Here is a 15,516-nt window from a genome sequence, read left to right as displayed (position 1 = left end):
GCAACACAGCGTGGGACGGACCTATGCTATGCAGAAAGTCGCCCGGGATGAAGTCAGTGGCTCGGACCTCGCACGTCATGTTTGCTGCCGTGCTGGTCGACGGCAAGCTGCGTGCGGCAGCACAAAGGGGATTCCACCCAGTCCTCCACCCCGGGCTGCATATGCCGTGGCGGGAAACGCCTCGTGGTGCCACATGGCGCTTCCGCGGGCCGGTAGGAGGTGGCGGTGTCGATTCAAGTGACGAACGGGTTCCGACTCTTGCCTTGGCATCACCATGTGAGGCCCATGGCGGACGACGGGGCCGTACGCTCGGTTGGGAGCGGTGGGGGGGTGTTGTGCCTCTGTGGCTACATGCGCCAGTGACGGATCACGGCCGTTGACGGGGGCGGGCGTCGTAGCCGTGACTAACGGTGCTACGAGACGGGACGCTGCCAAGGCGGCAATGGGGAAATTTTTGTACTTCTTTTTCAGAGCAGAATAGGTACGTATACGGATGGCAGGCCTGGGAGAAGACAACATGCAGTACAGTAGGCGTTACGGACGCCAAACGGTGCGGTGCGGTGCGGTGCGGAGGGCATGTTGCCGGTCTCCCTCTCTCGCCTCTGATCGGTGACAACGGGCGGCCAGTGACAAGTGCGGGAACGATATCGGCGCTGCCCTGACTGCCGAGCTCCGAAAGCGGTTAAGCGTGGACAGCGATTCAGTAGCGGTGACGGACACCGGCACGAGGGCGACGTCCTCTCCCCACTGCCTGGCCTGGTTGGTACGCCTGGCGGCTGGGACCAGGTCTGTCCGCCGCGGGGGAAGGGCGCCTGCAGCACTGCAGCGAATGCAAGCAGCCTGCCCAGCCCGCCCTGGGCAGCTCCAGGGCAGAGCGCCCGCTTGCTGGAGGGGGGCCTGGAGCGGGCGGGGGGGCCAACGCCTGGAGCACAGTGAGGTGAAGGTGAATTTTTTTGGGGCGGGGTCAACGAATTGGATGCCGCGCCAGGCGCCTGCGTAGGTACCAATTGCTCCAAATCGGAGGCCGATAGGGTACCTTGGGCCGCCAACCTGTGACTCTGCCGTGTCCATTGGCAGCCCGCTTTTTCTTTTCTCATTCTGCCACCCACTCCCCGCCGCCATTGAATCAAATTCCCTCGTCCATCGCTTCCGCTCCCGCTTCGTCCTTCTCTCTCCTTCTCCTCCCCCAGACTTCCGTCACCTGCAACCTCTCTCGCGCCGCACCTGCAGACACAAAACAGCGATCAAGAAAACGCACTTTCCCCTTTCTCTCTCTCCTATACCCCCCCGGAGTGCCCCTGTCGCCTCAGCCCTCCCATTTCGTTGCTCTGCAGCTCGCTGCAATCCGCCCTTATGAACGGGCGCCCGTCAGTCTTCACCTCTCAAGTAAGTGATACCTAATCGTGCTTCCACATCTATATGTTGTGGCACCCCGATCCCTCGACTTTTGTCTTGTTCATTTCTTGCCTCTGCCAGTACTTTGGCTTGAGCAGTGGGCGGACGGTTCGTGGCCTGGACGGTCTCCCTGTCCCTATAATCGTCGTCCTCGCCGATGCTGCCCGAGCCTCGGCCATTGCTCCCACCGCCCTCCCACCAGTTCTCCCTCCATAAGAGCTCCCCTCTTTGTGCCTTGTCCTGTCCATCGTTCATACGTGGCTTGCATGCTAATGTGTTTCACTGCAGGATTATCTTTCTGGTGCGTCAACGTGTGTGGTTCGGCTGCGGCTGCCTGCCTGCCAGCAGGCGGCATGCCGCGGCCTGCAAAATGTCTTGACTAACCACCGATACAGACCACCTGTGGAGGTCCCTGTCATCTTAGAGACAGCTCTGCCTATCTCCAGCCCGCTTCTCTTATCTCGCATCAACACAACGTAATTGCAAACACCAAACGATTGCCATGTTTTCCCGGCTGGCAATCACACTCGCCAAACCGGCGGCTAAGCCCGCCGCGCTGAGCGCCCATCCCGCCGCCTTCGGCATTCGATTCCTGTCCCAGCAGGCTGCTCCCGTTGGAAGCACCGGCAGGAAGATCGGCTTCAAGGGCGTGCGAGCTACGGCCCCCGTAGCCTCGGCACCTGCCACCCTCACCATTCGAGTACGTTTATCTACCCCATGCCTCGCCTGCGCTCTACCATTTGCTGACGGCTTCTCGCGCAGGATGGACCCGTTTTCAAGGGCAAGGCCTTCGGTGCCGACTCCAACATCTCGGGCGAGGCTGTCTTCACCACCTCTCTAGTCGGATACCCTGAGTCCATGACCGACCCCTCATACCGAGGCCAGATCCTCGTATTTACGCAGCCGCTCATTGGCAACTACGGCGTTCCCTCGAGCGAGCGAGACCACTTCAACCTCCTCAAATACTTCGAGTCCCCCCATATTCAGTGTGCCGGCATCGTGGTCTCCGACGTGGCCCTCGACTACAGCCACTGGACCGCCGTTGAGAGCCTGGGCAATTGGTGTGCCCGTGAGGGTGTCCCGGCCATTTCTGGCGTCGACACTCGCGCCATCGTCACCTACCTCCGCGAGCAGGGCTCCTCCCTTGCTAGGATCTCCATTGGCGAGGACTACGACGCTGACGAGGATGAGAGCTTCCTCGACCCCGGCCAGATCAACCTCGTCAAGCGCGTAAGCACCAAGGCTCCCTTTGTTGTCGAGTCTCCCGGCGCTGCTTTCCACATTGCCCTCCTCGATTGCGGTGTCAAGGAGAATATTCTGCGCAGCCTCGTTAACCGTGGCGCCTCGGTGACCGTGTTCCCTTACAACTACCCTATCCACAAGGTCGCCCAGCACTTTGACGGCGTTTTCATCTCTAACGGCCCTGGTGACCCGACTCACTGCCAGGAGACTGTGTTCAACCTTGCCCGCCTCATGGAGACATCGTCTATCCCCATCATGGGCATCTGCCTGGGCCACCAGCTTCTGGCCCTGGCTGTCGGCGCTCGCACCATCAAACTGAAATACGGCAACCGGGCTCACAACATCCCTGCCCTCGACTTGACCACGGGCCAATGCCACATTACTAGCCAGAACCACGGCTACGCTGTTGACGCTAGCACCCTACCCAGCGAGTTCAAGGAATACTTTGTCAACCTCAATGACGGTAGCAACGAAGGTAGGTTTCCATCGTCAACATTTGATGGGTTAAGAGGCTGACGAGGTTATAATCAGGCATGATGCACAAGACCCGACCCATCTTTTCGACCCAGTTCCACCCCGAAGCCAAGGGCGGCCCCATGGACAGCGCGTACCTATTTGATAAGTACCTGCAGAACGTCCAGCTGGCCAAGGACGCCCAGAAGATCTACAAGGACAACCGACCCAGCCAGTTTGTCTTGGACATTCTGAGCAAGGAGCGCGTCGGTGTTGAGCCCACGCCCCTTGCCAGCGCTGCGTAATAGCGTGCTGACGAAGAGGCCCCGGCGCGATGTTGATACATGTTGTTTGGGTCCGGTGGCGTCTGCGACACGGGATTCGGATGGGATATTCAGGTTGATATAAGTTGCGGGAGGTCCGTTTGAAAGAGACCATGACAAAAGAATGATTGTGCTACACGTATTCTCTGGAGCTTTTTGTAGTCTAGTAGTGCAATGGACTTGGATCTTTGCCATCTTGTTGCACACTCACTCAACCCAATGAACCCAATCCCCGTCCCTTCTTCAAGTGGAACGTGGCCGTCCAGGGGAGCAGGTCAGTCATCCGGTGTACTCTACAGGGTTGTATTTCTATTCTACAGGGTGATGCAAGAGGCGAGGCGCTGGCTAGGATGGGCGTTGCCGCCAGATCCGTCGAAACCAACTAGTCCAGGGATGACCACTACTAGTCCAGTCGTCCATCCATCCAAACATGTCAAAAGTTTCGCACATGTCCAACCAACCTTCAGATCCGCTTCAGGTCGCGCCATCCCAACTCGAGCCATCCCATCTCGCGTCGGCCGCCTCCTCATTCATTGTCTGAACGCAGTTGCAGAGGCGCCGTGGCCCAAACAAACCGGCCTACCCCTCCGTTCAACTCCTCCGCCACCAAAAGTCTTCCCCTTCCACATGTCCTCACGAGAACGCCTTGTCCATGCGTTGATCGTGGAAAGATCATGGCGGGTCAATCGCCAGTTGCATGGTCCGCATTCTGGTGCAGCTCTGTTCCCGGCTGGGATCGAGCGCCATCAAGTAGCGCAGCTGCGGGACTTCTGAAAAGTTGCAATAAATTCCGACATATGTCGCTCAGCCGTAGCAGGCGTGGGTCAGACAAATCGTTTCCCGGTAAACGCCGTGTCATCCCTTGGGTATCATTGAGCATCAAAAGTCGTCATCCTCGACCCCTGTGTGTCAAATTTCGTGTTGAATGTGTTCCTCTTTCGTCGCGCTTTGGTCTTGTCGACTTGTCTGTCTGGCCTTGCGTGGCGGAAGGCGCCATCGCGATAGCCGGTCAAGAGAGCCGTACATGCAAATTGCAACGATGAAGCCATGCAACTGTTGCAAAGCCTCATTGTGGGCTAGTGGGGGCTGCCAAACTCAATACTCAAACACTCTCGTCTTCGCAATCATGCCCTCACACCCCGGGCAGATATCGGCAGTTCGTGGAATTAATAAGGGACGTAGCGATCACGTCCAAAGCCGTATGGACCGCCCCGAGGCGCGCCGCGGCCGCGGCCGCGACCACGACCACCGCCTCGGCCTCCGCGGCTACGGTCCATGGCCTGCTGACGGTGGGGAGGACGGATGCCAGCAAAGTTCTCTCTGCCGCGGTCGACGAAGACGTCGCCGCCCTGGAAAGAATAACGGTTAATCTCCCGGTCGGGTCCGAGGTGGACATCAAAATCAAGGTAGCGGAGCATGCAGTCGAGACGCCGATCCGCCAGTGACGGAGGCACCTCGCGGAAAGAAACCCACGGTTGCTCGATGGTACGGTTCCCACCATTGTAGGGAGAAGGTCCAGGAGCAGGACCTGCGTTAGGAGGTGGGTGCTGGGTGTTTGGGTGAGCGTTTGGAGGGCGATGGCCACGAGGTCCAGTCGGAGCTCCCACGACACCCTGCGGCGCCTGCTGCGGCGCCTGCTGCGCCTGCTGTGCCTGCGGTGGCTGTGCGCGGACGCCATGCGTCGCTGAGGAGGAACCAGTAACGGATGTGGAGCGAAGAAATGCTTCGGCAGTCAGTGCGTCTCCCACCCTTTCGTAGACCACCTCCCAGCGTTGGCCCACTTGACGTCTATTGTTGCCGTCCTGTTCGGTTTGAATCCAGCCATCGACCTTGCCCTCGGGGACGAAGTCTACAAAGAGAGCCTTTCTATTGCTCTCCAGGGGCCAGACACGACCGTGCAAACGGCGACGGACGCGACCGGCTGACGATGCAGACTCGAAAACAACAAACGCGTGCGTGCGGATGCTGTCGACGTAGAGGCTAGAGATGGCGTCGTCGTTGCGCTGGCCTCCTGCAGGCTGCTCAAGGTTAAGCAGATGATCGTGGAGGTCAGTCTCTCTCATGGGTCGCATGAGGTTGTTGATGTAAATGGCACGAGTGTTGGCGTGCATAGATGGGGCCACATTCGGCTGCGAGGCTTCTGATGAGGCTTCGTCGTTGACGCCACCGTCACTGGCTGCGACGTTCTCGTTGTCGAGGCTCGGCTGGGCGTGAGTTTTTTCAGGAAATGACGCGTCGGGGTCAGCAACCGAGGGCTGGTCGCCGTCATGCGCGACATCCTGGGCTCGCTTTCGCTTCGCGTCCATCTCCTTGGGGGTGGGGCTTTCGGAGCGTCTCTTGCGCTTGAGGTCCTCGGCATTTCCCTCAGGGACCCAGTCGTTCATGGGGGCATCCACGCCAGGAGAAAGACTGGAAGCGGCTGCAGTGTCTGACAGTGGGACGGAAGACTCGGGTGCAAGAGCTCCATGCATTTCGTAGCTCTCATGATCTGGCTTCTGGTTTGCTTCCTCCTCGGTATCGCGGAGCGCTTCACCAGAGGCAACCACAGGATCAGGCTCGCTGATGGGGGTGGGTGGGGGGATGGCGGCCTCGATGGGCTGATCATCTGTTTGTTGAGGAGTATTTTCAGGCTCTTTCTGAACTGCCTCTAGCTCTCTGGCGTCTTCATTCTGGGCATCGAGTTCATGAGACAAATGTCCAGCGTCGTCGGGATGGGCTGGCTCCGTAGGGGAAGCAGCCTCCTGGTCAGCAGCTTCGAGACGGGCAACGAGCTCAGCCTTGAGACCACCCTGTGGAAGACCGCGGCGCTTAAGCTCGGCCTTGAGATCGACGACCTTGAAGGTCGCCCAGGCGGCCATAGCGATAGCTGGTGCGAAGTCGAGGCCAAGCAGGCAAAGACTCGACGACAACAGTCCAGAAAATCGGAAGAGGCCCTGTGGTTTGTGGGATGAGCACGAGGCGGAATTACACACGCCATGACTGCGAATTTTTGGCTGGGGGACATACGGAAACGATGCGTCAACCGGAAACGAGCGTCGTCGAGCTTCCGTCGAGTTGAAACTCTGTGGCGGAGGTTCGAGGTAAAATAAACGATAGTGCAGAGCGGAAAGAGTACCTTGACGATGAGGGACCTGTGTCGACGTGGAAAGGCGTGCGGTTTGAGGGTGCGGGACGGGAGGAGTTGTGCGAGGTTGTGAAGGCGAGGTTTGCGATGTTGATGTAGACGGGAGAAACAAACCAAAACAGCACGGGCGAGGGACCGCGTCAAAAAAAAGCTGGGCCGACGTTCTGAGAGGTGTGGATGGATGGATTGGAGGGATGGAGGGGCATCCAATCCATTGGCACAACACCACCTACAATTAGTTAGTACCTAACTACTTACTACACCCTCTGTAACTTGGTACCTACTGTGCTACCTGTACTCCGCTACCTACCTAGTAGGTAAGGTACTAACTAAACTTACACCCCGTCCGCAATGGATGGAGTGGGGCACCCGCGCAGCTGGAGGGCGATGCCCCTGCAGCCCGCCAGCTGCCAGCGAGAGCCACTGACGCCCGCAGGTCAAGCAAGGTACGTGCCTACCCCGTTGGGCTGTTGTGCAATGTGCTCCCTGTCGACCTTCAACAACGGCTTGAACAGAATGCCCGCACACGCCTCCAACAGCACCGACTGCCAGCCAGTGGGCGGGGGGACATCGTTCCAATGGGTTCTGCCCCTGCGTTGCACGAGTCCACCCCCTGTCGCTCCCCACCCTGGGACACTTCTTCGGCACTTGATGCCAAACTGCCAACCGCTCCAGCCACTCATCCATCCATGGTCCATCCACCACCTCACGCGAGCTGCCGAACCGTCGTACAAAGTCTCCAATGCTCACTCTGGAGTTGGCGTCCGCTACTTCGTACATACCATATCGCCTTGTGTCGAAGCCAAGGTCGGCGTTCTCTTCAATTGGTCGCGCTCAACATTCGTGAACACGGCAGCCAAGAACCAAGTCAATTCATGAGGGTCACCCTGACTCGAAATATTCGTGCAACGATGCAAACACAGTTGACTTGAGGCAAGCGAAGCCACATGTGGCGCGAGGCACAGGTATGCACGTGAAAAGACTCGCCAGCTATTTCCATATGCTGGCGAAATGGCATTGTCACGACACCACGCCAAACGTGAGAATCACAACGCCTATGATGAGGATCATGTAGTGCGCCTAGAGTCTGGCTCCGATCCCTCAAAAATCATCAGCCCGCCCGTTGAGGCAAATTTGCGTTACTCAACCCTCATAGCCGGATGGTCTGGCTATCTGGCGCCCTTGTTGCGCCGCGCCAGCTTGGGCAGGGCGCGGTCGCCACCGAGTCTGCAAAGTCGCTTGTCCTCGCGCTCGATACTACAGCAGATATATGCCCCTTATCGTCGACTCGAACTCGTACGCTGCCGGCTCGCAATTATCGAGATTGTTGCGTCGGCAATGCTGTAGAACGCGATGTTGCTTGCATACAATGACGTTGCTTACAGAAAGTTGAGGGAAAGACAAGACTCATAGGCAACTTCCAGCCCTTGAGGAGCATGTGCTTGTCACTTTGGCCGATCTCCTTGGAGAGATAGCTGGTAGAAAGCAATGCATAGCATTGAAGGTATGGCGCGCACATTAGTGGCTGGCAACGCTCGAAAACGAAGCCGAGATCACGGGCCATGCAATGGACTTAGTAGCGCTGTAAACGTTCCGCCGGCCGTACGCCATTGCAAGTCGCAGCCACAGGTGGCAAGCCTTGCAAGTTGGACCCTGGAGGCGGGGCTCCTCAACGGGCATCTCATGCCAACTGCTACCGCCGCCAGCTTTCTCAACGGCTGCTACGAAGTACGTAGAGCCGGCGCGTCCAAATACCTACCTACTCGGCAACACGTTACGAATCAAGGGGGCGCCATACGATCTACGTAGCTACCTATTTGTGGTCTTGTGGCCATCTGCAAGAGTTTACGTACGAATTACTTGTCCGCATGTTTGTTGTTAGTGTTCAACACGCTCACTCCTTCCCCCTCCTGCGCCAGGGTCGGCGGACCCCACCACCCGACTTCTTCACAGCGGGTACGTACACGCAATCACTGTACCGTTAGTACAATTATGCACATCACCTGCCTGCAAACCCCCAAAGAGGCACGCCGGTCGACTTGTCGCACTCCTCACTCTGCCAAAAGAAATCCGACGACGCGCACACAGACAGCCCCCCCCCCCCCCCCCCCCCCCCCCCCCCCCCCCCCCCCCCCGGCCAACATCCAACATCCCCATCGACGCTCACACCCGCGACACGCGATCCTCCGTCCCAGTATGAGCACCCGCCATGGTGTTTTCTGGCCTGCTCAGCTCGGGCGACAGGCCGTCGTCTAGCCGCTCCAAGACGAGCGGCATCGAGGCGCACGACCTGCAGCCCGAGTTCATCCACGACGAGGCGCAGCTCCCGTGCACCCCCCCCGAGCGCCCCAACCTGCGCGACCTCAACAACAGCCTCGAGGCGCTGGCCGCCGTCTTCCCCGACATACAGATCGAGGTGTTCCGCGAGCTGCTGTCCAGCTTTGACGGCGAGTCGAGGCTGGCCCTTGTCGCTGACGCGTTGCTGAAGAACCGCGTTGCCTGGGTCAAGGGCCGCTGGAGGGCGATAGAGGCCGACGGCCAGGGCGCGCATGGCGTCCAAAGGGCAGACGTCTTCCGAAGCCAAGAGTACATCAAGGCCGTTCGCGCCCTCGCCTGGCAAGAGTTTCGAGGCCTACCGAGGGCCACCATCAACGCCGTCCTCGCCGAGTCGAACCACTCCTATCTCGATGCCCGGCGGACCCTCGTCTCGCTGTCTTCCAAGTCGTGGCGCTTTACGATATCATCGCTGATTCTACGCCGGAGGGCGGTGACGGGGACCGGCGGAGACTCCGCCGAGAACCATCCGCTCGTCGTGTGGCGCTCGACCGGCCAGGGGTCTATCATACCCACGATCCGCACCACGGGCAATGCCGAGCTCGATCGCGAACTGTACAATGCCCTCGTACGGCCACTGAAAGACCGGCTCCGTGTGGACAGAGAGGCCGCCGACCGTGACCTGGCGGCGCGGTTGAACAACCGTGAAGCCGAAGAGGTCAACGCAACGCACGAGTGTTCCTGCTGCTTCGTGACGAGCACATTCGAGGAGTTCACAAGCTGCAGCAAGGGCGGGCACATGATCTGCTTCCGCTGCGTGCAGCATTCCATCAAGGAAGCCCTGTTCGGCCAGGGCTGGCTCAGCATCAACACGGAGACGGGCACGCTCAAGTGCCTAGCCGTCGACGGCAACGAGTGCACCGGCCACGTCCCGGCCGACCACATACACCGGGCTCTGATGAATGACAAGTCGGGCGCAGATTTGCTTCACCGGCTAGACCAGCGGCTGGCAGAGCACAGCCTCGTCGCATCCAAAATTCCGCTGATACATTGCCCGTTTTGCAACTACGCTGAAATTGACGACATCTACATGCCGACCCATGAGACACGACTGCGCATGAGCGCTGGCAACGCCTACCAGCTGTTTATTCTAATCATTTGCGCCGGGTTTCTTATTCTCAGAATGCCCTTCGTCTTCGCATCGACGATCATCTGCGTTGTGTTGAGTACCAACCTCACCCTCTGGGGCGGCCTTACCACAGAATGGAAAAGGGCCATCACGAGGCACTGCCGCCGGCGTCGGGGCTTGCGGTTCGATTGCCAGAACCCCAGATGCGCGCGGTCATCGTGCCTCTCATGCCACAAGTCGTGGACGGATATTCATGTCTGCCACGAATCATCGCTCGTGGCGCTGCGAACGCAGGTGGAACAGGCCATGAGCCTGGCGGTCAAGCGTGTGTGCCCGCGATGCAACACCTCGTTCGTCAAGAACGCGGGCTGCAACAAGCTGACCTGCCCGTGCGGATACAAGATGTGCTACGTCTGCCGCGCCGACCTCGGCGACGAGGGCTACCGCCACTTCTGCGACCACTTCCGCCCCGACGGCGACCCGCGGCCGTGCCGGGAGTGCGACCGCTGCAACCTGTGGGAGTCTGAGGATGTGGAAGAGGTGCTGCGGGAGGCCCGCGACGAAGCCGAGCGCCGCTGGAAGGAGACGGAGAAGCGCGAGCTATCGGGCCAGGAGAAGACATACCTGGAGACGGGCGTCGCGGCGAGCGGCTCACACCGCCGCGTAGGGCGGATACTGTCGGGTGGGCACATGCCGACGCTGCCAGACATGCTCGACTTTCTGGTCGAGGTGCTCTTCACCTGAGGCATCATCAGTCGGCGCGCAGGCTGCTCGCCTCGGGTCCTCCTCACCACTGTACGATCCTTACGTTGTGTCGCTTACCTTGTTTTATGCGTTTCACTTGCCTTGGGCGTTTGGGAGCGGGGAAGCGGGACAATTCTTTCATATCAGCCGCGGAATATTCCCTCAGATGGTATACACAATAGTGGTGTGGTACGCGGACTGGCCGGCCTTTGTTTGGCTCATGCCGACCGATTGTTTTGTTTTTCATAAAATTCATTTTACCATCTCGCACGGCGGGCATAGGTCGGATAAGGTAACAAGGGGGTAGCCTCAATGGCAGCCCAGCGGACTTCATTTACAGTACAGACATCATTATAATACATGACCCATGGCAGAATGCTTCCTTTTCTCAGTTTGCGGGCTCTTGGAGTGCGAAAATCACAAAGCTCCTCTCTTCTGGCCCTTTCCACCACCATTCTTTCCCTTTGTACTTACTTTTTTGCTCTCTTTGGCTTACATCTTGCTCTTGTCGTCCGTCATGAGCTCCGCGGCGGCGCCCGCGATGGCGGGCTTGCCCGTCTCCTTGACCCTGGACTGGAAGACGACGCGGCTGCCCTCGCGCCACATCTCGGTGACGAGGGTCTGGCCGGGGATGACGGGGCCGGCGAAGCGGACCTTGATGTTCTTGAAGGCGCCGAAGCTTTTGGGAGGGGAAGAAGAAAGGTAGGTTAGCACGACGGTGTTTTTCATTGTTCACGGAATACCTGACCGAGGCAAGGGACGGACGCTCTAGGAACGGGGTTGGGCTGTGGGTAGGGGGAGAAGCCATACCGGTCGTAGACGGCCTTGCCGGCGATGCCAAAGGTGCAGAGGCCGTGCAGGATGGGAGCCTTGAAGCCGCCCATCTTGGCAAAGGCAGGGTCAATGTGCAGCGGGCTGTTGCGGGAAGTGTGTCAGTCGATATCCCATATTGGTTTATAAAAAAAGAAAGTCCCCTTTCGTTACCCGAGCGCTGTGGGTCCTTCAGGGGTAGTAGTAGGGAGGGGGGAGTGAGGGAGGGGTCCAGACGTACTTGTAGTCGCCGCTGAGGCGGTAGATGGCGGCCTGATCGTCGGTGGTCTGGCTCTCGACGACAACGTCCGGGGCGCGCTTGGGCGGCACGTTGGCGGCGGTGGCGGGGCCGCGGTCCTGGCCCTTCTTGGAGCCGTCGAAGCCGCCGCAGCCGCGCAGGAAGACGGTCATCTCGTTGTAGAAGACCTCCTGGCCCGTCTCGGCGATGACCGTGGTGATGCCGTTCTTGGCCAGCGCGGCGCTGCCCTTGTCCACCACCTCGAGGAGGCGGCCGCGCGAGACGAGGCGCCCCGACGTCGGCAGCGGCCACTGGCGGATCTCGAGGTACTGCTCGCCGTGCAGCAGCATCATGGGGTTGAAGTTGGGCACGATGGCGCTGTAGTCGAAGGGCATCTCGGTGGTAAAGGGCGGGATCACGCCGTACGTGGGCAGGACCTGGAAGTCCTCGTTGCCCTCACTGATGAGCGTGGTCATGATGGTTAGCTTGCAGGCCACCTGCAGCAACAAGAAGCGTGCGTCACCTACAAGACGTATTTCAGCTCAGTGCGCTTGGCACCAACGCCGAGGTTGTAGAGGATGGCGTCGCGCTCCTCGTACTTGAACTCGCAAGGGTTGCCCTCGGTCTTAACGGCATCGGCAATGGCAGAGAGGTACTCGTTGCCGGCGGCAGCAGAGCCGGCATCCTGTAACGACACGCAAATCAGCGATGGGGGTTCAGTCTCGGCGCGACTTGATCATTCTCTGTCAATCTGTGTCTTCTTTTTTGGATTTCACAAGATTCCTAGCACTAGTACTGCTACAGATACACGGGCGGGCGGGCATGAGGAGAGAGTGTGAGTTCTCATACCTTTCCGGCACCGGCCTTGTTCCCCATGTTGGCCATGATCTTCTGCAGCGACTCCTGCGTCTTCTCCGGGTTGTCGGTGCGGCCGTCGTCAAAGTTGACAATGTCCTTCCAGTGCTTCACCACCTCCTCGGGGACGAGCTTGACGTCGACAGGGAAGCCGTGGCCGCCGGTGCGCTGCCAGCGCGTGCGGCCGCACCAGCCGCTGCCGACCTCGTAGAGACCGCCAGTGGGGTCGGGGCACTTGTCGCTGCAGAGGGCGAGGACGAGCGGGGCGATGTAGTCGGGCTTGAAGGCCTGGACCATCTCCTCGGGCATGATGGTGGCCGTCATGGCGGTGCCGGCGTTGGGGGCGATGGTGTTGACATAGATGCCGTACTTGTAACCCTCGAGGGCCAGGGCACGGGAGAAGCCCAGGATACCACATTTCTGGACGAGTCAGCATGACTGTCTATTCACCTCAAGCAGGTAGCTTAGCTCCGGCAGGTTTTCACTTACCGCCGCGGCGTAGTTGGCCTGGCCAAAGTTGCCGTAAATGCCGCTCGTCGACGTCGTGTTGATGACGCGGCCGTACTTCTGCTTGAGGAAGTAGGGCCAAGCAGCCTTGGTGACCTTGTAGGTTCCGCGCAGGTGCACGTTCATGACAGGGTCCCAGAGGTTATCGTCCATGTTGGAGAAGGCCTTGTCCCGCAGGATGCCGGCGTTGTTGACAACAATGTCGACACGACCAAAGGCATCGATGGCGCCCTTGACGACGGCATCACCGTCCTCGGCCGAGGCCTTGACGCCAGCCGCCTTGCCGCCCATCTTCTTAATCTCGGCAACCACATCATCGGGGTTGACGAGGTCGTTGACAACGACAGAAGCGCCGTACTTGGCAAACGCCAGAGAGTAGGCGCGGCCGATACCAGCGCCGCCACCAGTGACGACGGCGACCCGGCCGGTGAAGTCGAGCTTCTCACCCTGCTCGTTGGGGCCCATCTTCATCGACTCCTCAAGGAGGCCGAGGAAGTCGTTGGGACCGGTGGGGTATTGAGGGCTGGAGAAGTCGGCGACCTTGTTCCACTTCTTGAGGATGGCGCCAGGCGTGTAGGAGTCGTCGGCCTTGAGGAGGAGGCCGCTCGAGCGCTCCCAGCGCAGCTTGGCGACATGGCCGCCACCGACCTCGAAGATGCCGCCCGTATCGGACGTATTGTTCTTGTGAACGAGAACAGCGACGAGGGGGACGACCCAATCGGGCTTGAGGTTCTCGAGAACGTCAGGGGGCATGACGGTCTCCGTCATGCGGCTGGCGGCTGCAGCGGCGGTCAGCATCTCACTCAGCACAGACTGCTTACGGTTCTCTGCCTGTGGACTGGAGAGTTCTTACCAATGGGCGCAATGACGTTGCAGAGAATGTTGTACTTGATGCCCTCCTTGGCCAGGGTCTCTGTGAAGCCAACCATGGCGAGCTTGGCGGCCGAGTAGTTGGTCTGCCCGAAGCTGCCGAAGAGGCCGGCGGCCGAGGCAGTGTTGATGACACGGCCGTACTTTTGCTTGCGGAAATGGGGCCAGGCAGCGCGGGCGCACTTGTACGCGCCCTTGACGTGGACCTTCATGATGAGGTCCCAGTCCTCGTCCTTGATGTTCTTGAAGGAAATGTCACGCAGGATACCGGCGTTGTTGAGGAGGATATCGATGCGGCCAAACGCCTTGATGGCCGTGTCAATGATGCGCTCGCCGTTCTCGACGCTGTCGTAGTTGGCGACGGCCTTGCCGCCAGCGGCCTTGATCTCGTCGACGACGACATCAGCAGCCTGTGTTTGTCGAGGTTAGCCGCAGTCCCTTGGTGATTAGGCAGGAGAAAAAGTCGTACCTTTGTCGAGTTGCCCTCGCCCTTGAAGGAGCCTCCGAGGTCGTTGACGACGACGCTGGCGCCGCGGGAGCCGAAGAAGAGAGCGTACGCGCGGCCGAGACCGCCGCCGGCGCCGGTAACGACGACGACCTGGCCGTCGTATCGCAATTGCTCAGCCATAGTGCGTGTGTATGTGCGCGCGTGTGTATGTGTATGTGTTGGTGGTGACGTCGCTCACGAGCCGTCCCTCTGCCCGCGAGAAGAGAAAGGCAAGGCAGTTAACGAAACTGGAGGCCCGGGGTATAAACGGGAGGTGGAAGCGGTATGAAGATGGGCGGAAATGGGGGGGGGATGAGGAAGAGCAGATGATGAGAGAGAGGCACGACGACGAGGAGGGAGAAGGGAGGAGGAGGAGCAAGGTTGAGGGCAGCAGCTGTGCTATTTTGTTCACTCGGTCGTCGGTTGGCCCCAAAACTGACTGACGCCGGCGAAGCCTAGAGCCTCGGCTGAGCTGGGCGGGGTGGGTAGCTCTTTCCCTCCCCGCCGCCGCTGGTGCCGCTGCCGCTGGTGCTGTTGGCTTTCCCGTGCCGAGCGGCGATGGGCGGCGTCGGTGCCAGATTCCCCACGCGCCCATGCGCCCCCCCAGGTGCGGAGGGAGACGCTAGGCCGCTTCGGGGCAGCGGCTTCACATGCCAGCGCCCGTCCGTGGGCGTGCAGGCAGGCGCAACGGAGAATTGCGCCTGCACTGCACTGCACTGCACTGCACTGCACTCACTCCGTTCCTCGCTATGATGAAGTCATGTGGGACAAGTCGCGGCGTGCTGCCTGCCATTCGCACTCTCCTCCGTCACATGTGCGCGCGTACCTGGTCTCGTATGGTATACTTCGTAGTGCCTGCCTTTTCACACCGACGACAGCCAAGTAAGAAGAAGCTACGGGCTGGCCCTCATAGACTAACTGCCTGCCATGGAAGCGTTGGAAATGATGCCCGATGATGATGGGTCGCCGCGCGCGAGCCCAGCGAGCCGACCGGCGCACGAATGCCGTCCCATCATTCAAAAAGAAACCCGGGTCGCCCCCCCCCCGACTGCCCCGGCTATAGCG

At 59.7% G+C, this 15,516-nt stretch overlaps 4 protein-coding genes across 4 annotated transcripts; 2 read left to right on the top strand and 2 right to left on the bottom strand.

Moving 5' to 3' along the window:
* Positions 1-1,127: 1,127 nt before the first annotated feature.
* On the top strand, positions 1,128-3,859 carry CPA1 (Carbamoyl-phosphate synthase (glutamine-hydrolyzing)). Its single transcript, XM_047989420.1, has 3 exons — positions 1,128-2,095; positions 2,158-3,112; positions 3,169-3,859. Exons 1-3 carry the CDS (start codon positions 1,898-1,900, stop codon positions 3,393-3,395), a joined length of 1,380 nt encoding a protein of 459 aa, XP_047845421.1. The 5' UTR covers positions 1,128-1,897; the 3' UTR covers positions 3,396-3,859.
* Positions 3,583-6,618, bottom strand: JDV02_007882 (uncharacterized protein). The gene is made up of 2 exons (XM_047989419.1): positions 6,420-6,618; positions 3,583-6,346 (listed from the first exon to the last, which is right to left on the bottom strand). Exon 2 carries the CDS (start codon positions 6,269-6,271, stop codon positions 4,580-4,582), a length of 1,692 nt encoding a protein of 563 aa, XP_047845420.1. The 5' UTR covers positions 6,272-6,346; positions 6,420-6,618; the 3' UTR covers positions 3,583-4,579.
* A 2,001-nt stretch (positions 6,619-8,619) lies between these two features.
* JDV02_007881 (uncharacterized protein) lies at positions 8,620-11,062 on the top strand. Its single transcript, XM_047989418.1, has one exon. It carries the CDS (start codon positions 8,747-8,749, stop codon positions 10,682-10,684), a length of 1,938 nt encoding a protein of 645 aa, XP_047845419.1. The 5' UTR covers positions 8,620-8,746; the 3' UTR covers positions 10,685-11,062.
* On the bottom strand, positions 10,986-14,989 carry FOX2 (bifunctional hydroxyacyl-CoA dehydrogenase/enoyl-CoA hydratase fox2). The gene is made up of 8 exons (XM_047989417.1): positions 14,434-14,989; positions 13,948-14,374; positions 13,077-13,873; positions 12,582-13,007; positions 12,260-12,417; positions 11,736-12,191; positions 11,495-11,599; positions 10,986-11,363 (listed from the first exon to the last, which is right to left on the bottom strand). Exons 1-8 carry the CDS (start codon positions 14,590-14,592, stop codon positions 11,177-11,179), a joined length of 2,715 nt encoding a protein of 904 aa, XP_047845418.1. The 5' UTR covers positions 14,593-14,989; the 3' UTR covers positions 10,986-11,176.
* Between the last annotated feature and the right edge of the window lie 527 nt (positions 14,990-15,516).

Source organism: Purpureocillium takamizusanense, chromosome 7 (genome assembly GCF_022605165.1).
Source record: "Purpureocillium takamizusanense chromosome 7, complete sequence".
NCBI lineage: Eukaryota > Fungi > Ascomycota > Sordariomycetes > Hypocreales > Ophiocordycipitaceae > Purpureocillium > Purpureocillium takamizusanense.
This window is presented reverse-complemented; position numbering and strand designations above follow the sequence as displayed.

What these genes read in the sequence shown, in the direction of transcription:
- CPA1 (XM_047989420.1), top strand. Translation starts at nt 1,898, where the DNA reads ATGTTTTCCCGGCTGGCAATCACACTCGCCAAACCGGCGGCTAAGCCC. An exon ending in CTGCCACCCTCACCATTCGA is followed by an intron (nt 2,096 to 2,157) that starts GTACGTTTATCT and finishes CTTCTCGCGCAG; the next exon opens with GATGGACCCGTTTTCAAGGG. An exon ending in CAATGACGGTAGCAACGAAG is followed by an intron (nt 3,113 to 3,168) that starts GTAGGTTTCCAT and finishes GGTTATAATCAG; the next exon opens with GCATGATGCACAAGACCCGA.
- JDV02_007882 (XM_047989419.1), bottom strand. Translation starts at nt 6,271, where the DNA reads ATGGCCGCCTGGGCGACCTTCAAGGTCGTCGATCTCAAGGCCGAGCTT.
- JDV02_007881 (XM_047989418.1), top strand. Translation starts at nt 8,747, where the DNA reads ATGGTGTTTTCTGGCCTGCTCAGCTCGGGCGACAGGCCGTCGTCTAGC.
- FOX2 (XM_047989417.1), bottom strand. Translation starts at nt 14,592, where the DNA reads ATGGCTGAGCAATTGCGATACGACGGCCAGGTCGTCGTCGTTACCGGC. An exon ending in GCGAGGGCAACTCGACAAAG is followed by an intron (nt 14,375 to 14,433) that starts GTACGACTTTTT and finishes CGACAAACACAG; the next exon opens with GCTGCTGATGTCGTCGTCGA. An exon ending in ACTGAGCTGAAATACGTCTT is followed by an intron (nt 12,192 to 12,259) that starts GTAGGTGACGCA and finishes CACGCTCATCAG; the next exon opens with TGAGGGCAACGAGGACTTCC.